Raw genomic sequence first — 22,092 nt, 5'->3', positions numbered from 1 at the left:
GGAGGTGGTCTGTGGATTGTCCTTGACTGTTCTCACTATTCTTCTTCTCTGCCTTTCTGATATTTTTCTTGGCCTGCCACTTCTGGGCTTAACAAGAACTGTCCCTTTGGTCTTCCATTTCCTTACTATGTTCCTCACAGTTGAAACTGACAGGTTAAATCTCTGAGACAACTTTTTGTATTCTGCCCATGAACAACTATGTTGAACAATCTTTGTTTTCAGATCATTTGAGAGCGGGCTGTCCATGTTTGGCGACCATCAAACTTAACTGAACTTGAATTGTTTTGTAAAGAGGAATGGACCAAAATACCTTCATCCAGGATCCAGGAACTGATTAAAAGCTACAGGAAGCGACTAGAGGCTGTTATCTCTGCAAAAGGAGGATCTACTAAATATTAATGTCACTTTTCTGTTGAGGTGCCCATACTTTTGCACCGGTCAAATTTTGGTTTAATGCATATTGCACATTTTCTGTTAGTACAATAAACCTCATTTCAATCTTGAAATATTACTGTGTCCATCAGTTATTAGATATATCAAACTGAAATGGCTGCTGCAAACACCAAAATATTTAGAACTAAAAATGATTAAAATTAATAGGGGTGCCCAAACTTTTTCATAGGACTGTAAGTGTCCTGAAATTTAACGGTCTCATTTTTACGAACACCTTGGATAAAGGATTTCACTGGTGTTACAAATACATAAATGTATATGCATTACAATATCGATGACTGTACACACAATGTGTATCCACTGAGAACATACTTATTCACATTCAGGGGATGAAAAGAGCAACATGCAACGCTATTAATGCCATGAAAACAATGGACAACACGGCAGAATCGGACAGATCGCATTATGAGTTATAGGGGTATGTTTGGCACCGTTGGTATCTATTATACAATGAATCTGGCAGATTGTGGTGCCTTATATCATAGATAGAAGCCAAAGCATACACAACTATAGAGTCTAAGGGTATGTTCACATGGCAGAATCGGATTCTGCCTCAAAAGCGGCACCAGAATCTATCCTGATTCTGTCTCCCATTGCTTTCAATGAAAGGCAGGGACACTGAAAAAAATAAGTGTCCCCCTCACATTCTGCAGCTCATCCAGAAAGAGGAATCGGAGAAGGATGTCCACCTCTAATTCCTCTTCATTTTCGGCAGTGTGACCAGCCCCTTACAGACCTAGTTCTGCTCTGAGCTAAGAAGCACATACAGTCATATCCAAGGCTCTGCTCATCATTAGCAGAACAATATGATTCCTATTACAGCAAATATAGAATATTTATAAGCTACCAGCAGCTAAACAACAAGTGAGGCGAAGAAATCAGGTAGTCAACAAACATACTGTGGGGGGCAGATCAATAGAGCTGCCTGATCCTATGAGATATTCCTATAATGATATAGGTGATCAGCCCGCTCGTGTATACCATGATCATTTATTATGCTATTCATTCACCCCTTGCTTCTGGTTTTTATTATAGTGTCTTTTACCAGGGCTAAAACCAAATTCTCTGCATTACATTATCCAGGTTTTTAGAAATGTTGCCACTACAATGCTAGATGTGATAGAAGGGAAAACAAAATTATATTTGAATTCTAACACCAAAGTTCTTGGCGCTCCGTGTGCCGACTGGTTAATTGGCCACCATTGTGAAGGAAAGTCAGCCATGTGAAACACACCTAAGTCTAAGTAGCATACAGGGAGACATACAGACGAGCAAGTGCAGCCCAGAGAAGAGGCAGGTTTATGACCTGATATTTCAGAGGAAAGGACCCTTCACTAAAAAGTCACTTTAAATTGATATACTGAGGATGATTTCCGAGATTTACTTGTGCAGTCTAGGAATACATTTCAACAATCCAGCAACTAAGAGCAGAAAATATCACATATTTCCAGATTCAAAGCCCCTGCACATTGCTGTAGGACTATAAACATGGCTGCCTTGGAGGTACATGAACCCTATACAATGCCACTGTGTGTATCAAACTTCATATGAGGGCATACAGAGCCCCTGAAATCTGATGACATAGAAAGCAGTGTAAACATACCAGGAGGTGGCCATGCAGATTGTATGCTTGAGGTCTGCAGCTATACTAAGTCTATGGTCAACAGTCAAGAAATTACCTGGTGACCTTACAAATTCCTATATGTCACAGGCAGGCACAGGGACAGCTAAAACCCACACAAAAACTCCTTTTATCTCAGCTTTTAGTATTCTAGTAAACTGGGTATCAAGGAGGTCTGAGGAGTCCGACTCTGTGCCAGTATTTAGTGAAAAAAAAAAATAAAAAAAAATTACCAACTTAGACTCATCCATAGACAAGCACTATGTACATGCACTATGTAGGCGCTGCAGTGGAGAAGGACGTACCTAAAAGACTGTCACGAATGCCCTTCTGACTGTAAGGCGCTACGGTACCGGCACCGATAGTGCTTTACCCGGGGCACAGATCGGGAAAGCCGATTTCTGCACACTGTCTGCTTTCCAGCAGTATATAGAACTGCCTGTGCCCCAAACCATGAAAGGTCCTCTTTAAATTATACAATTATTAGTATAGTATAATTAATCTGATGCATGACTTGTTGTAGATTTAGACTAATAGGAAATCACAAACATTTGGAAATGTTATATATTGTCATCTGTTCTATTGATTTAAGGTCATTCTTTTTATATATATATATATATATATATATATATATATACTGATATTTACAAAGCTTTCTTCATTTCCTTGGCCAGTTGTTAAAAAGGACCCCTCCATCAAATCCAGTTCTTAGCATCATTCGCTGATTCCAACACAGCTGAAATTTTTTCCCTAGCCCCTTCCATTCCCAGGTAATCAATGCTGTTAGTTTTGGTGCATGATATGCTATTTAGGCTTTGTACGGTCAGGAGGGCGGAGTCAGGCAGGAGCAGACAAGGGACATGATTCTGAGCTTTGACATCGGCTACCTGTGATTGGAGCTCTGAATCACAACCCCCTGCTGCATCACCAGCAACACTACTCAGTACAGTGCATGCAAATACCACACATGCGCTATATTCCAGGCCCGAGTACCCGAAACAAAGAATATAAAGAAGACGATGCCTTCATATAAAAGGGGCGTGTAACAAAGCAGGAGGAGTCGGAATACTGGGGATGACAGTGATGTGCTTGGAGCATAGGGGGAACGCCCCCTGAGCTCAGTGCACAGAATTTGGATTAAATAGCATATCAGGGACCAAAACTAACCAAACTCGTTTTTCGGGAATGGTGGGGGCTAATGCAAAAATTCCAACTGCACTGGAATCAGTGGAGCAAGACCTATTAACAGATGATAAGAACCTGAATGGATGGGGGGGTGGGGAAAGGTCCTCTTTAAAGGTTCGCATAAGAACATGCCCCTTCCTGCTCAGATTTTGTTTGGTCTTATCTGAGGGTCATGATTCCTCTGTGCCATTTTGTGGTCTGTTCCTCTCATGCATTATTATCACAACCATTGTTTTTTTCCCCCAAAATTAGAGGTGCTGATTAAAACTGTGTAAAAATTGAGACGTCTGAGTCAGTGGTTTGGCCTACCAAAACAACATCCATGTATCAGGATTTAGTGAAGTGATATCTGATCATTTAGGCTTGGAGTACATGTAAGCATGTTCAGCTCTTTGTGAATAATTAACATTTACCTCCAAAGAAGGAGAAGATCCACTTATGATAAAACAGAAACAATCTTTCCCCAAAAAAAGTTTTACTGCTTTCAACTGATTGTATATTCTGATATGACCCACTATTCACACTGAGCTGGCATGCTAACATACAAAGGTATATCTAAACTGATAAATAAAAAATAGTTAGTTGAAACAAAATGCTGAAAATTTTTGAGCGGGTCTTGCTGATAAGTCTGGTTTCTTCTATATATATATATATATATATATATATATATATATATATATATATATATAAAAATTCATAATTACATTTTCTTAATTGGCATTTAATGGGTTATCTGGCTTATAAGATTGATGGCTTATACTTAGATATTAGATCTGTGGGAGTCTGACACTTCAGGGCCCCTGCAGAACACTGCTACTGAGGCAGCATAGAAACGGTAGCAGTGCATTGTGGGTACCCCAGTGCTGCCTCATAGAAGTCTACCAGGAGAAACGTTTGCACAGGGTCCTGGGTTTACTGCATAGGGCTATGAAGGTGGTAAGCCACATTTTTTTTTCATTCCAGTAGGAGCCATCCAGCCTTAGTTACATTGTCTCCATCTTCTGACCTCTCGGCCTTACCACCTGCTTGTGAGTGGACAGGTTACTCCTCACTACTGTAGGTCACACATGCAGGTGAGGCAGTGGGTAAAACTGAGAGGGCAGAAGATTGAGATAAAGTAACTGTCACTCATGTTGCTCCTACTGAAGCCCAAATTTGGTTTAGGTATTTGGATAAAATTTTATAACGTATAACAGAGGGCAACAGTAAAAATTTAGTTATATAGTGTCAACACGTTCTGCATCACTTTACAAGTCATAGGGTTCATATACAGACAGAAAGAGATATTACACAGCAATAAATCAATTCACAGGAGTGAGGGTTCTGCTCATGAAAGATTACAATCTTTGAGGTAGAAGGGGTAACACAAGAGGATTGTATATAGATATATATATAGCATTAATATATAATACACACGCACATACATACACACACACATATTCATTTACTTGGGGTCATCAGAGGATTTGTGGCCGTAATATAGGCAGTATTACCCCAAGGGCAGTGAAGTGGCTAGGCCAAACCACAGACTCCGACACCTTCATAAATTGCTGACTGCCGTGGTCAAGACAGAAGCAGTAAAGCTCCTCTAACTTATTAAAAAATAACAAACACCTAGTTATTGAATTCCTATGAAAGTAAATATGAAACTAACTATAAAATATTGATAATTGTATAATAAAACCTTAAAATAAGTAAAGAGGCTGTCCTAGCAAAAATTGAATTTTATTTAAATAGACCAGGAGAGGTGAAGAAAAAAAACAAACAAAAAAAACACACCATACTCCTCTGTCCCCGACACTCTAGCGTCCTCCCAGTCCCACCACGTTCCAGTCCTGCTGCTTGGCTGTTTTCTTGAAATGAAATTCCTCGCAGGCTGTGATGTCCCAGGTCCCATCAGCAGCCTCAAGGAGGGTCCTGGGACATCACTACCTGATTGGCCTCAATGGTCATGTGCAGACTTCTGCTGGATTACAGTGGGATTCCACTGGACCCACTAAGAAATTTTGATAAATAAATCCAAGTGTAGGAGAGAATTAAATTATTGAACGATGAGAACAGCCAGCCAGGGTTCACATGAATAAAACCCTTTTTCCTCCTTCCGGATTGGTGCCTCCATTGCTGAGATATTCGCTTTTCCCCCAATATTTTAATAAGCTGTTTGGTACAATGAGGACGTCACCATTGCTCTCATCAAACTAAAGAGCTAGGCTATCTAGCACCGTCCCTTCATCCCTCCCTGCTGTGAATGACATGTACACTGCTTAGCCCCGTCAATCATAACAGACAGGTAGAGCTTTGGTGTAGTGAGAACAACAGTGATGCCCTTGTAGCACGAAACAGCTCAGCATTAGCATATCAGGAGAAAACAGAATATCTCTGCAATAGAAGCAGCACCGATCGGGAAGTAGAAAAAGACTTTATTCACATGAACCCTGGCTATCTGCCTGTGCTTATAGTACTATCGGGACTGTACTGGTGAGAGACTCCCTTAGACACACTCTGGCTGTGAGATTTTCATTTCACAAGTGCATTGGACTTAGGGCACGGATCAACCTCCTGGTGAACCATTGGAACAAATCCAATAAACACGCAGACAAAACGACACTCAACGCGTTTTTGTAGGATTCATATAATAATTAATAGTAACAAAAAATAGTTACAATAAATATTTTTAATAAGATTATTGATAACATTTGGAACAGAAAAATGTAACATATTTTAATGTGAGGAGGTCCATTTCTACTGACTCCACCCCAGTGACCCAATAACCCTGAAATAATCTGCAGAATAACCCTGGAAATTCCAGACATTCTTTTATCCAAATCATAGGCCGTGACACTGCAGCGATGAGATTAGTTGGATATCATAACAAATAAAACAGATATTTAAGCGGCTTCTTATTTTATATTTGTCTGGTATACAAAGAGAGCTGCTAACCTGTATGTATGTCTCTACAGTGAAACTGGCTACCTGCCCGGGAGAAAGCAATAAGCTAATTCTTCTCTTTTTGTGAGAATGATATCTGGCACCGCTCGGAGTGTCAGGCTGGGTTTTCATGTTCTGGGTTTTGAAGTTTTTAAGCTGAAACAAAGTGTGGGTCAGAAAGGGAAAGAAAGTATAGATGACAGGAGTTACTCATCGTTTCTTCCATCCACTATTGGTTTCAACTTCAAAAACTGCATACAAAAGCCTAAATGTAGCAACTCAAGGAGGCCAACCAAGTGTGTATGACTAGTAACAGTTATCTCACACAAAATACCACATCTTGGCCAGTATCTCTCTGCTACAGAGTCCATCTAAAATTAGGCGAAAAATTCCTGCAAACAGGACATTTCCAGCCGGCAAAGACCCTAATAGTCAATGAGGTCCCTCTGTAACCATTGCTGTCCGTCTTCACTGTTCTTCTGGTCCTATGATGGGATCCTCTAATAAAGATGTGAACATATCCTTAGACTACTTTCTTATTCAGAGCTGGTTAAGGGACAGGTACAAAGTCTACAAACAGGTTCAGGGCTCATGTAGGTTCCTCTAACATATAACCTACACAAAGTAATGGAGTTTTCTTGCTAAAACTATGATGCTCATTTTCTTGAGTACAGGACACTATTGCTTTGTTCCGCAACATGTAGACTTGTCTGTTGCAGTCACTGGAGGGAGAATCAATGTCCCCGCCAACATGAGCAGAACACAGCTGTATACAGGTTACTGCCCGATAATAATACTAATATACACAGTCCAGTCATATTAATGTAACCACTGCCTACTTTTGACGTCAACGTTAAATAACCAATTGCAGAAGGCACGTGTCATCAGCCATCTGGGTGCACTCATCATTGTGGAAGGCACGATGGATCAACACAAGTATTCATCTATCCTTGCGGACCATGTTCACCCCTACATGCGAATTGTCTTTCCTCAGGGTGATGGCATCTATCAGCAGGAAAATGCGACGTGTCATAAAGCTCGCAGTGTACGTGCGTGGTTTGAGGAGCACCAGGATGAGTTTACCGTACTTTCTTGGCCAGCAAATTCCCTGGACCTGAACCCAATTGAGAATCTGTGGGACCACCTTGATCGGGTTGTTTGCGCCATGAATGTTCAACCGCGTAACCTAGCGTAGCTGGCCACAGCACTGGAGTCGGCATGGCTCAACATCTCAGTGAACATCATCACAACATCCCCTCTCTTCCTGCACGTCATGCAGCGGTCCGCTCTGCCAAAGGTGGTTATTCTGGATTTTGAAAGGTGGTCACATTAATGTGACTGGACTGTGTACTTGGACAATAAAAGCAGAATAAAACTTAACAGCACTCAGGAGACACAGTGGGAGACCCAATTACCCCACCAGCGATGGGAAAACTGTCAACCATTGTGTATGGCAAGGTAAGATGGACTCTCACTGTCTCTCCTAAGAAATCTATCAGATTTATACTGTTTGTATAGGTCCAAGTTCATTAGTAGTTAAGGCCTTCTACACAGGAGCAATTATTAGGAACAAGTGTTTGTATGCACACTATTTCCTGAAAACTGCCCCACAAACATATCAAGCATCAGCCAACAATGAGCAATGCATCTTTTTCTCTTTTACCAATACACACAAAGAGGAGGGGGTCCCTCAATCTCAATGGCAATCGCTCCTCTCATTGAGTTAAAGGCCAATGCAAAGAAGCATCAATCACTGTTACAGTATTGATCGGCCCTCAACTGCCCCTGCAAAGGACTGTGTAATAGGGCCCTTACTCTGCTTACAGAGAATACTGATGCAGATCTACAGATTGCATTGCATTTTCAATGTGACAGGTGCCTATTAACAAACACATAGGCGAATATCAACGTATAATAAAGCTCAATTTGGGGATTTAAAAAACAAAAAAAATAAAAAGGGGCCTATAAATTAGAATAATTCCTGTCTAGGTTACATTCACATAGCAGACCAGTGCACTCAGCCATGAAAAGGTACTTTATTCATGGCAGAGTACACACCCGAGGGTTATCCTGGTTTCACAGATTGTTCATAGTCATGAGTCTATTGAGGGACCTATGAATTCGGCCTGTCAAATAGCATATTCCATTTTTTATTTCGAATTGGACACACAAATTATAATGTTAGTTGTGTGAATACATTCTTTGAAGCCTATGGGAATTAAAACAAAAGCTGTGAAAAACCTGTGTGTGAATGAGCCCTAAGGCCGGATCCCCACGGACCGGAAACGGCGCGATTTGCCCGCAGCGGAGACGCTGCGGGAAAAACTGCAGCATTGTACAGTGCAGGCAAAGTGGATGGGATTCATGCGAAGAGAAAAGATCGCAGTACGGACACGCTGCGATTTGCAAAGCCGTTGTGGCTTTGCAAATCGCAGCATGTCAATTATTTCTACGGAAACGCCAGCAGCTTTCCCATAGATATACCGTATATACTCGAGTATAAGCCGACCCGAATATAAGCCGACCCCCCTAATTTTACTACAAAAAACTGGAAAATCTTATTGACTCGAGTATAAGCCTAGGGGGGAAATGTGGCAGCTACTGGAAAATTTCAAAAATTAAAATGGTCGGAGTTTTTGGGTGCAATAGGTGCTGGGTGCTGAGGAAGGGGAGGGGGTGTTTTGGTTGTCTGTCTGCCCCTTCCCTGAGCTTGAGGACTGGGTTTTTTTCCCCCCCACTTGGAATTCAGCCTGGCTGAATATAGGGTATCTGTAGTGCTCCTATTAACCCATTCCCGATGGAACAGGAGCACTGCAGATACCCTATATTCAGCCTGGCTGTAGTCAGACTGAATTCCAAGTGGTGGTGGGGGTCTGCCCCTTTAAGCTCAGGGAAGGGGCAGACAGACAACCAACCCCCCCCCCTTCTCCAGCACCCCAAACCCTGACCCTCCATCAACATCAATCTAGTATTTATCTCCTATCCTATGGTTAGGGGATAAATAGTTGAAAAATCACTCTTACTTATTCATTTCAAGGGGGGGTGGGGGTGGAAGGGGATATTGTTATATACACTCCAGACACTGTATTGTTTGCACGGTGTACTCACATTCTGTTGCAGTTGTTCCAGGGAGAGAAGGTTGTCCAGCCAGAAGGTCCAGGGGGAGTGCAGCAGGATGCCGTCACTGTCCGGCTTCTGCGACAGCTCCAGGTGATGGTTCAAGTGCAGCTTCTCGTCACTCTCTGCCTTCAACTCCCGCCGGCCCAGACCCGCGGGGAGCGCCATCTTCCTGTGGACCCCGGCAATCTTCGTTCCTTAACTGCGCAGAGCGTCAGCAGTTTTGGCGGCATGGTACGGACCCGCACGAAGTGCCATCTTCCTGTGGACCCCACACTGCGCAGAATCAGGATCCCCTCACTGTCCGGCTCCTGCGGCAGCTACAGGCTGGTGATTGTTCAGGTGCAGCTGCTCCTCACTCTCTGCCTTCAGCTGCCACCGGTACGGACCCGCGGGGAGCGCCATCTTCCTGTGGACTCGACGCCGAAACTGATGACTCTCTGCACAGTTAGTGACAATGCTGGCGCTCCCCGGGGGTCCGGACCGGCGGCAGCTGAAGGCGGAGAGCGAGGAGCTGCTGCAGGAGCCGGATAGTGAGGGAATCCCGCTGCACTCCCCGTGGACCTTCTGGCTGGAGTGCAACCTACACCGTGCAAACAATACAGTGTCTGGAGTGTATATAACAATTTCCCCCTCTGCGCTTGACTCGAGTATAAGCCGAGGGGGACTTTTTCAGCGCAAAAATTGTGCTGAAAAACTCGGCTTATACTCGAGTATATACGGTAATGGTAACAGAAAGTCCGCAGAGGAAAACTCTGAACTTTCTCTTAAAAGTGTTATGGAAAAAACCACAATGCGTTCACGCAGCTGTACTTCCAAGAGCGCTTTAGTGCTACGGATACGGCCCGTGCGGCCTTAGCCTTACACGTGTACTCTATCTACATGCTTATAGTTGGAAAGTACATGGTAAACATCTACAAAATAAATATTCTGAATTAGTAAAGAAAAATTTTTTAAAACTAGTGAGAAATGTTTTGCGTGACACGAGGATTAGAAAATATAGAAAACTTTCAAGAACGGTTGAAACTTTAAAATACTGTTTTCCACTGAGATGACATAGAAAGACTCAAACACCGCCTACAATATCATGTTTTATATTGTGAGTGATAGAAAACAGACAGGAATAGCAGGAGTGGGTGCTGAGGACTGTCATGAGACAGTGGCGCGTTAAATAAGGACATATGTAGGATGATTAAGGATATGCCATTGCTTCAAGACTGCCCCATGATCACAATGGCTTCATCGAGCCGCTACTGGAACGGCACAAGCAATAAAAATGTGACCCCTTCATTTGGCAGATTGGTAGGAATCCAGGTAGCTGTATCCCCACCGATCAGAAAGAAATAGTGTATTCTACAGATATGCTACTACAGTAAGACTCAACTATTCACAGTTTTATTACCTGTGGTTAGTGGCAGCACATGGCTGATCATACTGCACATACCGCAGGTAGCGATGTTATAAGGAGCACAGACATCTTGTGAGATACCAACAAATAGGTTAGCGGGTTACCAGGACTTTATATTAATAACCTAACCTAAGCATAGGTCATTGGATGTAGGTTGCTGTGCTTACTGTACCATCACAGTTAGCACAGACATTTGTTACACTCCACAATTTCCAGTACCTGTGGTTAGACTTGGAAACTATTCCCTGCGGATTGCGAGGTCTTACTATACTACTTCTAATGAGGAAGCCTATTAAGACAGCAGGGGGAGAGTTCAGGCAATGTTTGCCATTTCCCCAGTGACAAAACCTATGCAATCCTATGGGCCTATTAACACAACTGATCGGCCTATTTTTGGCCGTTTTCATGTATCACTCAATAGACTCAAGTCTATGAAGACGGCTGGCAAACAAATGCAAACAGTCTACAAAAAGAAACAAAAATAAATAAATAAATAAATAAAACAAATGACCGTTTCATCCATTTTTCACAATGGTGGTGTGAATAGAGCCCAAGTCCATCACAGGCTCACCAAAAGGTCAGTGAATGGTAAGTTGGTTTCTATTAAGGAAAGGGCAGAATGTTAATGAAATACAGATTATTAAAGGGATTCTATCATTAAAATCATATTTTTTCTCGATGAAATGTAGGAATACCCTTAAAGGCTATTCTTCTCCTACCTTTAGAGGTCTTCTCCGCGCCGCCATTCGGTAGATATCCCGGTTTTTGTCTGTATGCAAATGAGTTCTTTCACAGTACTGGGGGCGGTCCCCAGCGCTCAAACAGCACTGGGGGCGTCCCCAATGCTACGAGAGAACTCTCCAGCGCCCCCTCCATCTTCTTCAGGAACAACCTGAAGCCCAACGTCTTCTTCTGGAACTGGGTTCAAACTTCTACGCATGCACAGTCGGCTCTGCCATCAGGCCTCAGACAGAGCCGACTGCGCATGCCTGCCTGGTGGAAGTGGCCATTTTCTTTTGGCCGCTTACACAGTAAGCTGTGGTAAGTGGCCACAAAAAACGGCCACGCGCATGTGCAGTCGCCTCTACCTGAGTCCTGACAGCAGAGCTGACTGCGCAAGCGCAGAAGTTTGAACCCAGCTCCGGAAGAAGACGTGCAGAGAGGCCATTCCTGAAGAAGATGGAGGCGGCGCTGGAGAGTTCTCTCGTAGCATTGGGGACGCCCCCAGTGCTGTTTGAGAGCTGGGGCCCACCCCCAGTGCTGCGAGAGAACTCATTTGCATACCGACGAAAGCCGGGATTGCTACCGAACGGCGGCGTGGAGAAGACATCTAAAGGTAGGAGAAGAATAGCCTTTCTTAAGGGTATTTTTACATGTGATCGAGAAAAAATATGATTTTAATGATAGAATCCCTTTAAACAACTGGTGAGAAAAAGAAGAGAAATAGGTAATGGACATACGTAAGATGTGCCAAGTGGGTTAGAGTAGGGAGGAGTCTGGGGGTGTCCAAACCTGCATAAACTAGTATAAATATGTTTTGTCCCTTAAAAAACTTCAAGAAGTCATTATGGTAGGGCAACCTCAAGTTCACAAAATCCATTTTCCTTCTCTAGATAGGCAGCTGTTTCACTAAGCACTTTCTAACACCAGAAAGCTTGTGACTTATCCTGGCACAATGAAGTGAGCAGGAAGTGATGTGGATATGAATGGATTATGTTTGCATTACACGTGTACCACACCAACACCGCACTGTGGATATATTTACTGTTCTTATCTATCTCCAAACTGGAAAATAAGACAATACAAATAGTGTGTAAGCTACGTCTCCCATACATTACATATGAAACTGCCACATGTCAGGATGAAGGCAAACACCAGCGGCCTTTAATGCTATGTAGACTGAAGCATCCGGTGGTTTATCCTGCAAATCTACAGGAATACTGGAAAAGCAAAAACTGACTAAATCATTATGTATCATAGTGAGAGATATTTCTGAATGGTTATCCAAGGCTCCCTGATGAAAACACCACACAGCAGCAGAAAATAATTGCTGAAATTGCCCAAAATGTTATTTGAGCATCTGAACAACATCAGAAAGGCTTCACTAGCTCCGACTCACAGCTGAGTCAGCAGAGCTATGCAGATCAGGTTAACACCACACAAAGCATTAGCCTTAGATGTTAATGGGAAACTTCACTTCTTTTATCATTTTCCCATAATTTATTAAGGAACTGCTAAAAAAGCAATCCCATAATAAGTGAATGACAAGATTAATAAAAAGGAGCTTTGCTTTTATTGGTTGAAATACTAATATTAACATGGCAGACTTCCATTTGGCACATACAACCTTGCAACCTGTGCCAGAATTATCAACAGGTCGGACCTTTGGTGACATCCTCCTCATAGTCTAAGGCCTCATGCACACGACTTTGTGCTATTTCACCGTACTATCCTGGTTTATCCTGGATATCACGCTGACCCGTTAACTTCCCTGGGCCTATACACATTACCATGTTTTCCACAAGCCCATGTGTAGGCCACAGCACGGACTAGCCCATAGAAGCCTATAGAACACAGATGTAATTCGTATGGTGTCTGTATTTGCAGAACAGTTAACTAGCTACCCGCTAGTTTTTTTGGGAAGGGGATCCACAATTATAGATGACACACTGATACAATACTGACTGTTCTGTTTGCGAACACAAACCACTGAACGCCAAGCTGTATTTTGCAGACCACAATTTACACATGATCGTGTGTATGATGCCTAAGGTTCGGAAAGATTCTTTTTAGTATAAGCTCTGCAGTGCTTTGCAGAAACAGGAAACAGACATGAGCTCAGAGACTAGACAAGGGCGACTACCTCACATCACTTAAAAAAAGTCATACTGGAGTGTTGCTCCTACCTATGGGAATGCCAGAGATAGCCAAGCACAGTACTCCACCATCTCCGGCATTCCTATAGGGAATAAATGGAACAGCAGAGTGCATACTTAGGCCTGGTTCTCATCTGTGTTCGGGTTTCCGTTCTGGGAGTCCGCTTGGGGATGAAATCCCCGAACACAGATGTGAACCGGGCCTCAGTCTGTTGCTCCATGAGGACGGCGATAACGGACCCCAGCTTTCAAGATCTGTGGGGTTTCCAGTGGTAGGACCCCCACTTATCACAGTCATCTCCTGTTCTATTGATAGCAGATAACTGTAACAGCTGGTACAACTCTTAATACAAAGAGTCGATTCCATAAGATCAGATGCTATAGGATATATAACATGCTAGAAGGCTCGCTGTCACACACCATTGGATGCTATTGTCATTTACCCAGCAGAAGTTGCCTCAGAATGACAATATCTTGTATGATCAAAGTGACCAATACCAGTTAAATTGCCTACAATGTCAGATCATTTCATCTCTTCAACTTTAGAAAGCAGAAATGTTTGCGCATACATTTTTTCCCAACATACATTTTTTTAACCTGTGTTGTTTTGTGCAAGTACAGCAAGGCTTTTATCAAGGAGTAATGGTGTGTTTAATTAAACAAGCAAGGGTGAAGACAGCAGAAGACAGAATACGGCTCTGCATATTTATAAGGTACCCTTCCTAGTGATACAGACCTGCTTACAGTAGAGAGTGCATTGACTGTATTCAGACGACTTGAAGATTATAAGTTTCTATGTACAAGCCCATGTGTGTCATCTGTGGGGTGTCCTATGGTCCGGTCCGTTCCAATGAAAATAATGCAGATCCTATTCTGCGCTGTATGATCGGAACCGAAAGAATCGGAAACTGCCATAGAGGTTAAGAGAATAGACTCAGATGTCAGAGTGCCATCCGAGTGCATTACGCTGCAACATCATCCCCACCTCGGATACACACTTGGTCACGTGCATGGGGTCTAAATGTCAGGTTTATAGATATTTAGTGGTAACCTGTGCCATATACGTCATGATCATAGCCTTCTTTGCAGGAGGCCTGTGTCTAGCCATATGCCATCAATAGAAGCCTTGCAAAGTAGGCCACTCCACACTACAGTTGTTGACAAACCCTTTGACAGCTGACAAACCAGTCCTACAAGTCTTCACATCAGATTCACACATCAACGTGTCTAAACTAACGAAGTCTACATAATTGCAAATTTTGGGCTGGTCACCTCCAGGACAAATGCTTTCTAAATACGTAGTCTAATGTGAACAACGCCTCTTGGAACTGTCAAACAGAGACTAGCAATAGATCAAACCACGTCACCATAGCTCCACCGCAAGACAATAGTATGACACAACCTCTGTGACAAGCGTTTTCTTTGTACAGTGCCTTACCCGGTTTCAGGTAACAAGTGGTTTTCCAAGAAAGAAAATAAGTGAACCGCAATTACGTGATCTGGGGTCAGACATGTCAACTTGGACTACACCAAAATCCTGGCAAATTATTACCTAGAGATCTCATCATTCAGGATGGACAAATCCCACAAGCCAGGTGGTCACAATAAGCCTAAAAAAATTTGCAGCAGACAACTAACTTATTTTATTGCTACTAAAAATAAAGAAATAAAAATTGAACTGGCTCCTGAACTGTGAATTGGATCCCTGAGGCCGATTTCGTACTGCCAGAGTCTCAGATGTGAAACAGATTTACCGGCCTGTACACGATGCTGGGAGATGGACTCCTAGTCCTAGCATTATAGTTATATATGATGCCAAGAGTCCCGGCCTCTACGTAACATACTGTCCTATAGTGAACATAGTACAGGATAGCATGTGGCATCATAGATAGGAGACCATCTCCTGGCATAGTGTACATGAGAGTAAATGGGGCTCACACACAGACAGTCTCACATCATAGACTGATACAGCGTAAAACTAGCCTAATACTAGCTATTTATTTAGGGCACATGTATACAGACATACAAATATACGGGTGTAAAGAAGATCCTGTCCTTTCAGGGGTTGTCCAGTTCTGATTTATTAATGACTTTACCTAAGAATAGGTCATCAATGAAAGATTGGTGAGAATCCGACACCCGAGACCCCTGCCTTTCAGCTGCTTGAAGGGGCCACAGCACTTATGCAGGTGCCATGACCTCTTGACATGTGACACTACAAACTGTTTGTTTCATACTGTAGAAGGGAATGGGATGATGCTGTAAACGCATTGCATGGCAGCTATGAAACAGACAGGTTATGATACATATAGAGAAAGGATGAGAACAATGTCCCCTTCAAACAGGTGATCAGCGGGGTCCCAGATGTTGTTCCCCCCACTAATCTCTTATTGATGACCAATTCTCATAATTAAAAAAAGAACTGGGATTGTCTGAGACAAGCAGCAAATATGTTAAAATGGAAAGAACCCTAAAAAATAATCACCTCTGATATTCCCTGCTAATCCAGAGCAGATGCAGGATATATATGGGATGAAAAGGTGCGGACTGAATGGTTTATTATTTTATTATATTTGCTGATTTTTTTTTTTACCCACAACCCTTCTCAGGCAAAGATTTTATCCAACTTTCATCTTAAGTGTCATGTCAGTAGAATACAGAACGAAAATATGCAAATGTATCTACACATGGATATTTTACAGAAACAGGGAGGGAAATTAAGTTAGCCATATGCATTAAACGATTGTTAGCGAGTCAGACCATTTCAGGACTGGATGACCATCTAATGTAAGTATATGTGAGCATGTGGGGCTATATCTCCCCTGATGGCATATTAGGGGGAAGAAGTATTGGCCAGTTGTATTTCATCCATTAATATGCATATAATAGCGATCTTGCTTAATCTCCCCACACATTTGCATGCTAGGATGAGAACAGCAGCTGTCCATACTGAATACCTATTCATTATAGAATAAAATATAAAGTTATCACCCTCACCACAAGGCTCTCCATAATGCCGCACCTCCCTACATTTCCTCCCTCATCTCTGTCTACCGCCCAACCTGTGTCCTCCGTTCACTCAATGACCTAACACTTACATCCTCTATTATCAGAACCTCCCACGCTCGTATACAAGACTTCTCCCGAGCTGCACCACTTCTCTGGAATGCTCTACCCCGGACAATCAGATTAACTCCCAATTTCTACAGTTTCAAACGCAAACTAAAGACACATCTTTTCAGACAGGCCTATCACAATTTCTAATGTAAACCCTTCTGTACTATAATCAGAATACCCAAAATTTAACCCTCCTCTGTCCCCGCTCCCACATGACATGATGCCATTTCAGGCTAACTTTATAGGTCCAAGCTCCATCCACATATTAAACGACACCACTAGTGACGGCTCATAAAGTCTTATGTTTGTGTAATGACAGTCACCTCTATTACAAAAGTGTCTGACCTCTGTATAAGTAATGCCGCCCCTGCTACCTCTTGTGTCACCCCCTCTAACTCATAGATTGTAAGCTCTTGTGAGCAGGGCCCTCAGTCCCATTGTGTGAAATGACTTTCTTTGTAATGCATCTTTTTGTCTCTATTTGAACCCTACAAATTGTACAGCGCTGCGGAATATGTTGGCGCTATATAAATAAATGTATTATTAATTAATGGGAGAAAGACATATATCTGACCGCAGTTTATCTCACTGCGAACAATGGGTCCTTCGCTCCCCAACACGAAAAGAGTTAGGAGGCCCTCAAAAATGACATGGTTGAACAGTTCCATCAAAATTATCAGACCATCATCTAATATGTATGGTCAGCTTTATTCCTACAGTCACAAAATCAGACTCTCCTATTCTTTACAATAGACTGTATTCCACAAACACTGTTTAAAACATTCGAGAACAGCGATAATAGTTATTTGGCCGGAAGGGCCAGGCGATATCACTTACAAATAGCCATTATCGCTACAACTGATGGCTTTCAGGTGAATCTTAAGAAAAATAACATTCAATGACAGAACATATTTAGGGGAGAATGAACTGATGGAAAGTGGACAACCCTTTAAGTAATGGCTATAAAGCACCCAGAGCAGTAAGACACAGCACTGCTATATAAATGGCGGATGCCACAGCCGGCTTGTTACACTGTCGTATATAAAATACAGATTTTTACACAGTGTGAAAGTGGATAGAGAACACAAGGTGGAGTGTGACACCGCTACTCCTTCAGGTGAGCTGATAATTGGGCACTGACCCTATATAAAGTGGAAACCCACCTGAGAGTGATTTTCCTAGCATGCTATAGATCGACATGTCAGAAGAAATGAGTGACATTTATGAGCTCAGACCTCCATCAGGCTTCACGACTATAAAGCTTCCAAACCCCTTTGGTGCCACTCGGAGATTTCTGTCATTGGAAATCTCTAACAAATCATTCTATACAAAGGGCCGCTCAAACAACTCATTGCCTACAATGGTGTGTCAGACCAGTAACAGAAACTGACGTGTAGTTGTATAGAGGTCTAAAGACTGGAAATCGGTAGTATAGCTATATGTCAGAGGATAGGCCTATCAGTATACAGAGCCGGTGTACCTGTACACCCTGGGTCAACAAACCGCAGCCCACTGCAGCTCTTGTAGTCCTGCACCATTCATATGTTACATGGAATAATATTTATTTCAATGATTATTATTTCCCATGCAGTGGAACATTGTGTCAGTCTGTTGCCAGTTCTGTATCCTCAATACGGCTGGCAGCACTATACAGAGGATGAGGGCAGTAGTGGAAGTACCTGCTGGGGTGAAGGTTCTGCAGCCTCCTGGGCACTTGCATTCCCTGCACTGGGGCATTAAAATGTGAATTTCTCAGTCATGACCATCACCCTAGGTATGTATAAACTGCTCTTCATATCCTCTGTGTAAACTCAGAACTCCATCCAGCTAAAAGGCTGTCATGATGAGACAACCCCTTCCCGATACTTATCATACATGTACGGCGGAAGTCAGAAGGAAAAATAAGTGGGCGTGGGATTAAGAGCCAAGACTGCGCCAAATATGACACATGCTGGCTGTGTTGCATGCCTAACACTTATTGGCAACTTCTAAAATTGGAAATGACTCCCACATAGCTCAGTCCCCCGCCACCCGTCCTTCACCTTGCAACAAGATTGCAATAAAAACAGTTCTTATTTTAGTCAGTCCTCATAAATCTGCCCCTACATATTCCCCATCACTATAACTGTCCAAACATAAAGGGTAAATCCAGCTTTGAAGACATCATCCTGATGATGTCACATATACATTATGATGTCACAGTTATGTAACTGCATTGTCCCTGGGTCAAAGTGGTACTTAGACACTGGCAATGGGCACAGAATCACGATGGGGATAAAGGGCTAGTAACTATTTTACTTTAATAATGTTCTAGAAAACCCTCCAGTCACATAGGTCTATATGGAAGAACCCTAGGAACACAAATACTCATTGATACAGCTGCAGTTATGGTCCTGGTGTTCTCCATTATCAGCATATGGACCTGTTCATCTATATAACCCCACTGACTGACTGTATCCCCTTCCCTTATAGGCAGTAAGCCCCTGCGGCACGATCCTCTATACCACTCTTCCAAATGGTCACTATGTTAGGCTGGGTTCACATCTGCGCTTGTACTACGTACGGGGATTCCATTCCCCTCACCACGTGAAAAACGCAGAGAGAAAAGTGATGCAAGCGGCACTTTTCTCTCCACATCTTTCACTCTCTTCAAGCAGAAACCGAACGGAAACCACATGGACCCCATTTGAGTCTATGTGGTCTGTGGATTTCCTAAGGTAACTGCTTTTTATACAGATTAGGTTTCTGTGGGGGGGGCGGGGGGGGTTCCCCAAATGGAAACCCGAGCACAGATGTTAACTGGGCCATAGCATTTTAGACTTATTTTTGTGTATTGTCTATGTAACCGCTCTTGAAATGTAAAGCACCATATGACAAAGACAGTCCATGGAAAACATGGACGCCATCCACGTGCTGTCCATTTCTTCTTTTTCACGGACCCGTATCCGTTTGTGGTTATGTGCACTGGGCCTCAGGCTGTGTTCACATCTGGGTTGTTATCTAAATTTTTCAATTCTGTATTAGGAATAGGAAGACGACAATAGCAGAGAAGATACAGTATGACTATAATGGGGTCCACTGGGTTTCCAGAACTGTATCTGTCATTATTATTTGACAAAGGTTCCCAACACCAATGTGAACTTATGTCACTCTAACTCTAGAAGCCCCTTTAAGAATATACTGTGAGCATGTACAGAAAATGCATGGCATGCAATAAGTGAGAGGAACTTCCTGACCTGCAGCCTCACAGCACATGATCTATGGGGCCAATAGTAACCCGCACATATACACTAACGGGAGCGCTAATGTTATGGCGGATGGATACACAGATGGCAGGTTACAGTGCTGCCTAGAGGTCTATGGGCGGAGCGATATCCCACCGGAATTTAGGTTCGGTTCTAAGCTACTAAGAGGGCAGCCCCATAGATGTGTATGATGATGAGCAGGACGACATGGACACCCGCGGCCCCCCGCCGCCTCCTCCCTCACGGCCACTGCGAGCTCTGACGGTTTGACCGTTGGGGGGCACCAACTACCCAGAACCCCACGGGGCAACCAACTCGACGCGCCTCCCTCCCCGGACATAGAGCACGTCTAGGAGTCCGCCGTCCCCGTGTATGATGCTGCGCAATCCGCCGCTGTGCTCACGGCATGAAACCCAATTAAGGCGGTTAGTGAAATTAATTAATCCACCTCGTCAGAGTGAGGCAGCCGGCCTGACAATGTAGCAGGCCCCTCTGGTAATGGAGGTCGGGGAATGGGAGAGGAGGAGGAGGAGGAAGGACTGGAGCTAGCACTGCACATGTCACCGCTCGTACACACATACACAGCACGGCGATACACAGGCAGTACATAAAGGCGCTACTCACCCGGGCCACCTGGGAGTGCGGGGGCTCTGTCCGGCCGGAGGAGAGGGAGGACCAGAGGATTAGCAGAGCCAGGAAAGTGGCCAGCACCAGCAGGCTGCGCAGGAGGAAGCCAGGCTTCAGCCTCATGTCTGAGCTCCTAGCAGAGAGGGAGAGCAGCAGTCACGGTGTAGTCAGTGGCTGGGGAAAGTGTGAGGAGTGTGCTGTGTACACGGACTTCTTATTACATGGTACACAGCGCGCCTACTGCTGCCCTCATAGTACACACACACTGCTGCTGCTGCCTGCTAGATCCAAGCCTGCGATGAGGGCTCCTTCATCATCCTCACTTCTCCTACACACAGGTGTGAGGCTGCTCTCTCTCTCACACACAGTGTGGGCTCTATTCTCCTCCCTCAGCACTGTCCCGCTGCTGCCCCCTGCTTCACCCCGCCTCTTTTTGATTGTAAATGCGTTTATTCACAATCAGTCGTCAAGCAAAAGTATTTACAAAGTACTGCGTCGCAGCGCATTTGATACACAGCTTACAATACTTGCACAAATAAATAAATAAATAAATAGAAATACTTTTCCCATACCTAATGGGGCAGGGCGAAGCAGAGACCCAGAAGAAGTCTCCTGAGTGCTCTGCCTCGTCCTACCTCATACCAGTACTTCCTAGCCCCACAGCATGCATGCATTCAACAACTAGCTATCTGGCATGTGGAGGAGGGGGGGGAGGGGAGTAAACACAGTGCCCGAAGCTTTATTGAAGAACACACAAACACGAGGGAGCAACACAATAACTATTCTAACTAACACAATAGCACTGCCTGAGCACCCGAGCCAGCTTGGGGGAGGGAGGGGAGGGAAGGGAGGGGAGCGGGGAGAGAGAGGGAAGACTGGCTCAAACTGCCTGAACTTTGGGGATTTAGATGTGTTTATTCATCTTCCCCATTGATGAAAAAGAGGAACTTGCTTCTAAACAGCGGTCTCTGGATGGGACTCGTGTCCTTTTGGAAGAGTTATTCTGGTTTGGCTATTATTCTCAAATTATGCTAGGTTTCTTTGAAAACTATGAATTAATCTATAGGGAGTTACTTTCCAGAAGGCGGCACTAGGAGCAAGTTTTTCTTTATCACCAATGAGAGCTTATTTCATGTTTATTACCCAGAATCCTTAGCAGGGCATGCATGATCTTATAAGTTCCTGTACCGTCTCTTCCTGATAAGAGACATTATGGAGACCTGCTGACCTTCATCTTCCTATGGTAGGGTGACTAGGTAGGGTGCCATCTGCTGTATAAAGTTGTCTACTACATACAAGAAATCCCATTGTCACTCTTCTTAATGAGGAACCACTTACTTTAGACAATGTTGTTTATCTAGAGCATGTCAAGGGATTCCACCAGCTTCAGACAGAAGGTGCATGATGTGGCCAGCAATGTCTCAACTGCTGAAGCTATGCCTTCTTACAGTGGCAGCTGACCAAACTGTAGAAGGTAACGTTTACATTTTTTAACTGCACAGCTTTTTTTTTTTT

At 43.5% G+C, this 22,092-nt stretch overlaps 1 protein-coding gene across 2 annotated transcripts in view; it reads right to left on the bottom strand.

The window, feature by feature from the left end:
• The window catches only part of GALNT7 (polypeptide N-acetylgalactosaminyltransferase 7), a 126,183-nt gene extending 105,210 nt beyond the window's left edge, over positions 1 to 20,973 (bottom strand). For both annotated transcript variants that reach the window (XM_075258258.1, XM_075258251.1), the window contains exon 1: positions 20,575 to 20,973. In XM_075258258.1, the coding sequence (XP_075114359.1) occupies positions 20,575 to 20,700 (126 nt within the window). In that variant the 5' untranslated portion in view covers positions 20,701 to 20,973. The remainder of the gene's footprint in view (positions 1 to 20,574) is intronic.
• Positions 20,974 to 22,092: the final 1,119 nt, after the last annotated feature.

The sequence above is a fragment of the Leptodactylus fuscus genome, chromosome 1 (assembly GCF_031893055.1).
Source record: "Leptodactylus fuscus isolate aLepFus1 chromosome 1, aLepFus1.hap2, whole genome shotgun sequence".
NCBI classification, from domain to species: domain Eukaryota; kingdom Metazoa; phylum Chordata; class Amphibia; order Anura; family Leptodactylidae; genus Leptodactylus; species Leptodactylus fuscus.
The sequence above is the reverse complement of the archived record's forward strand: the minus strand, read 5'-3'. Positions and strand labels throughout refer to the sequence as shown.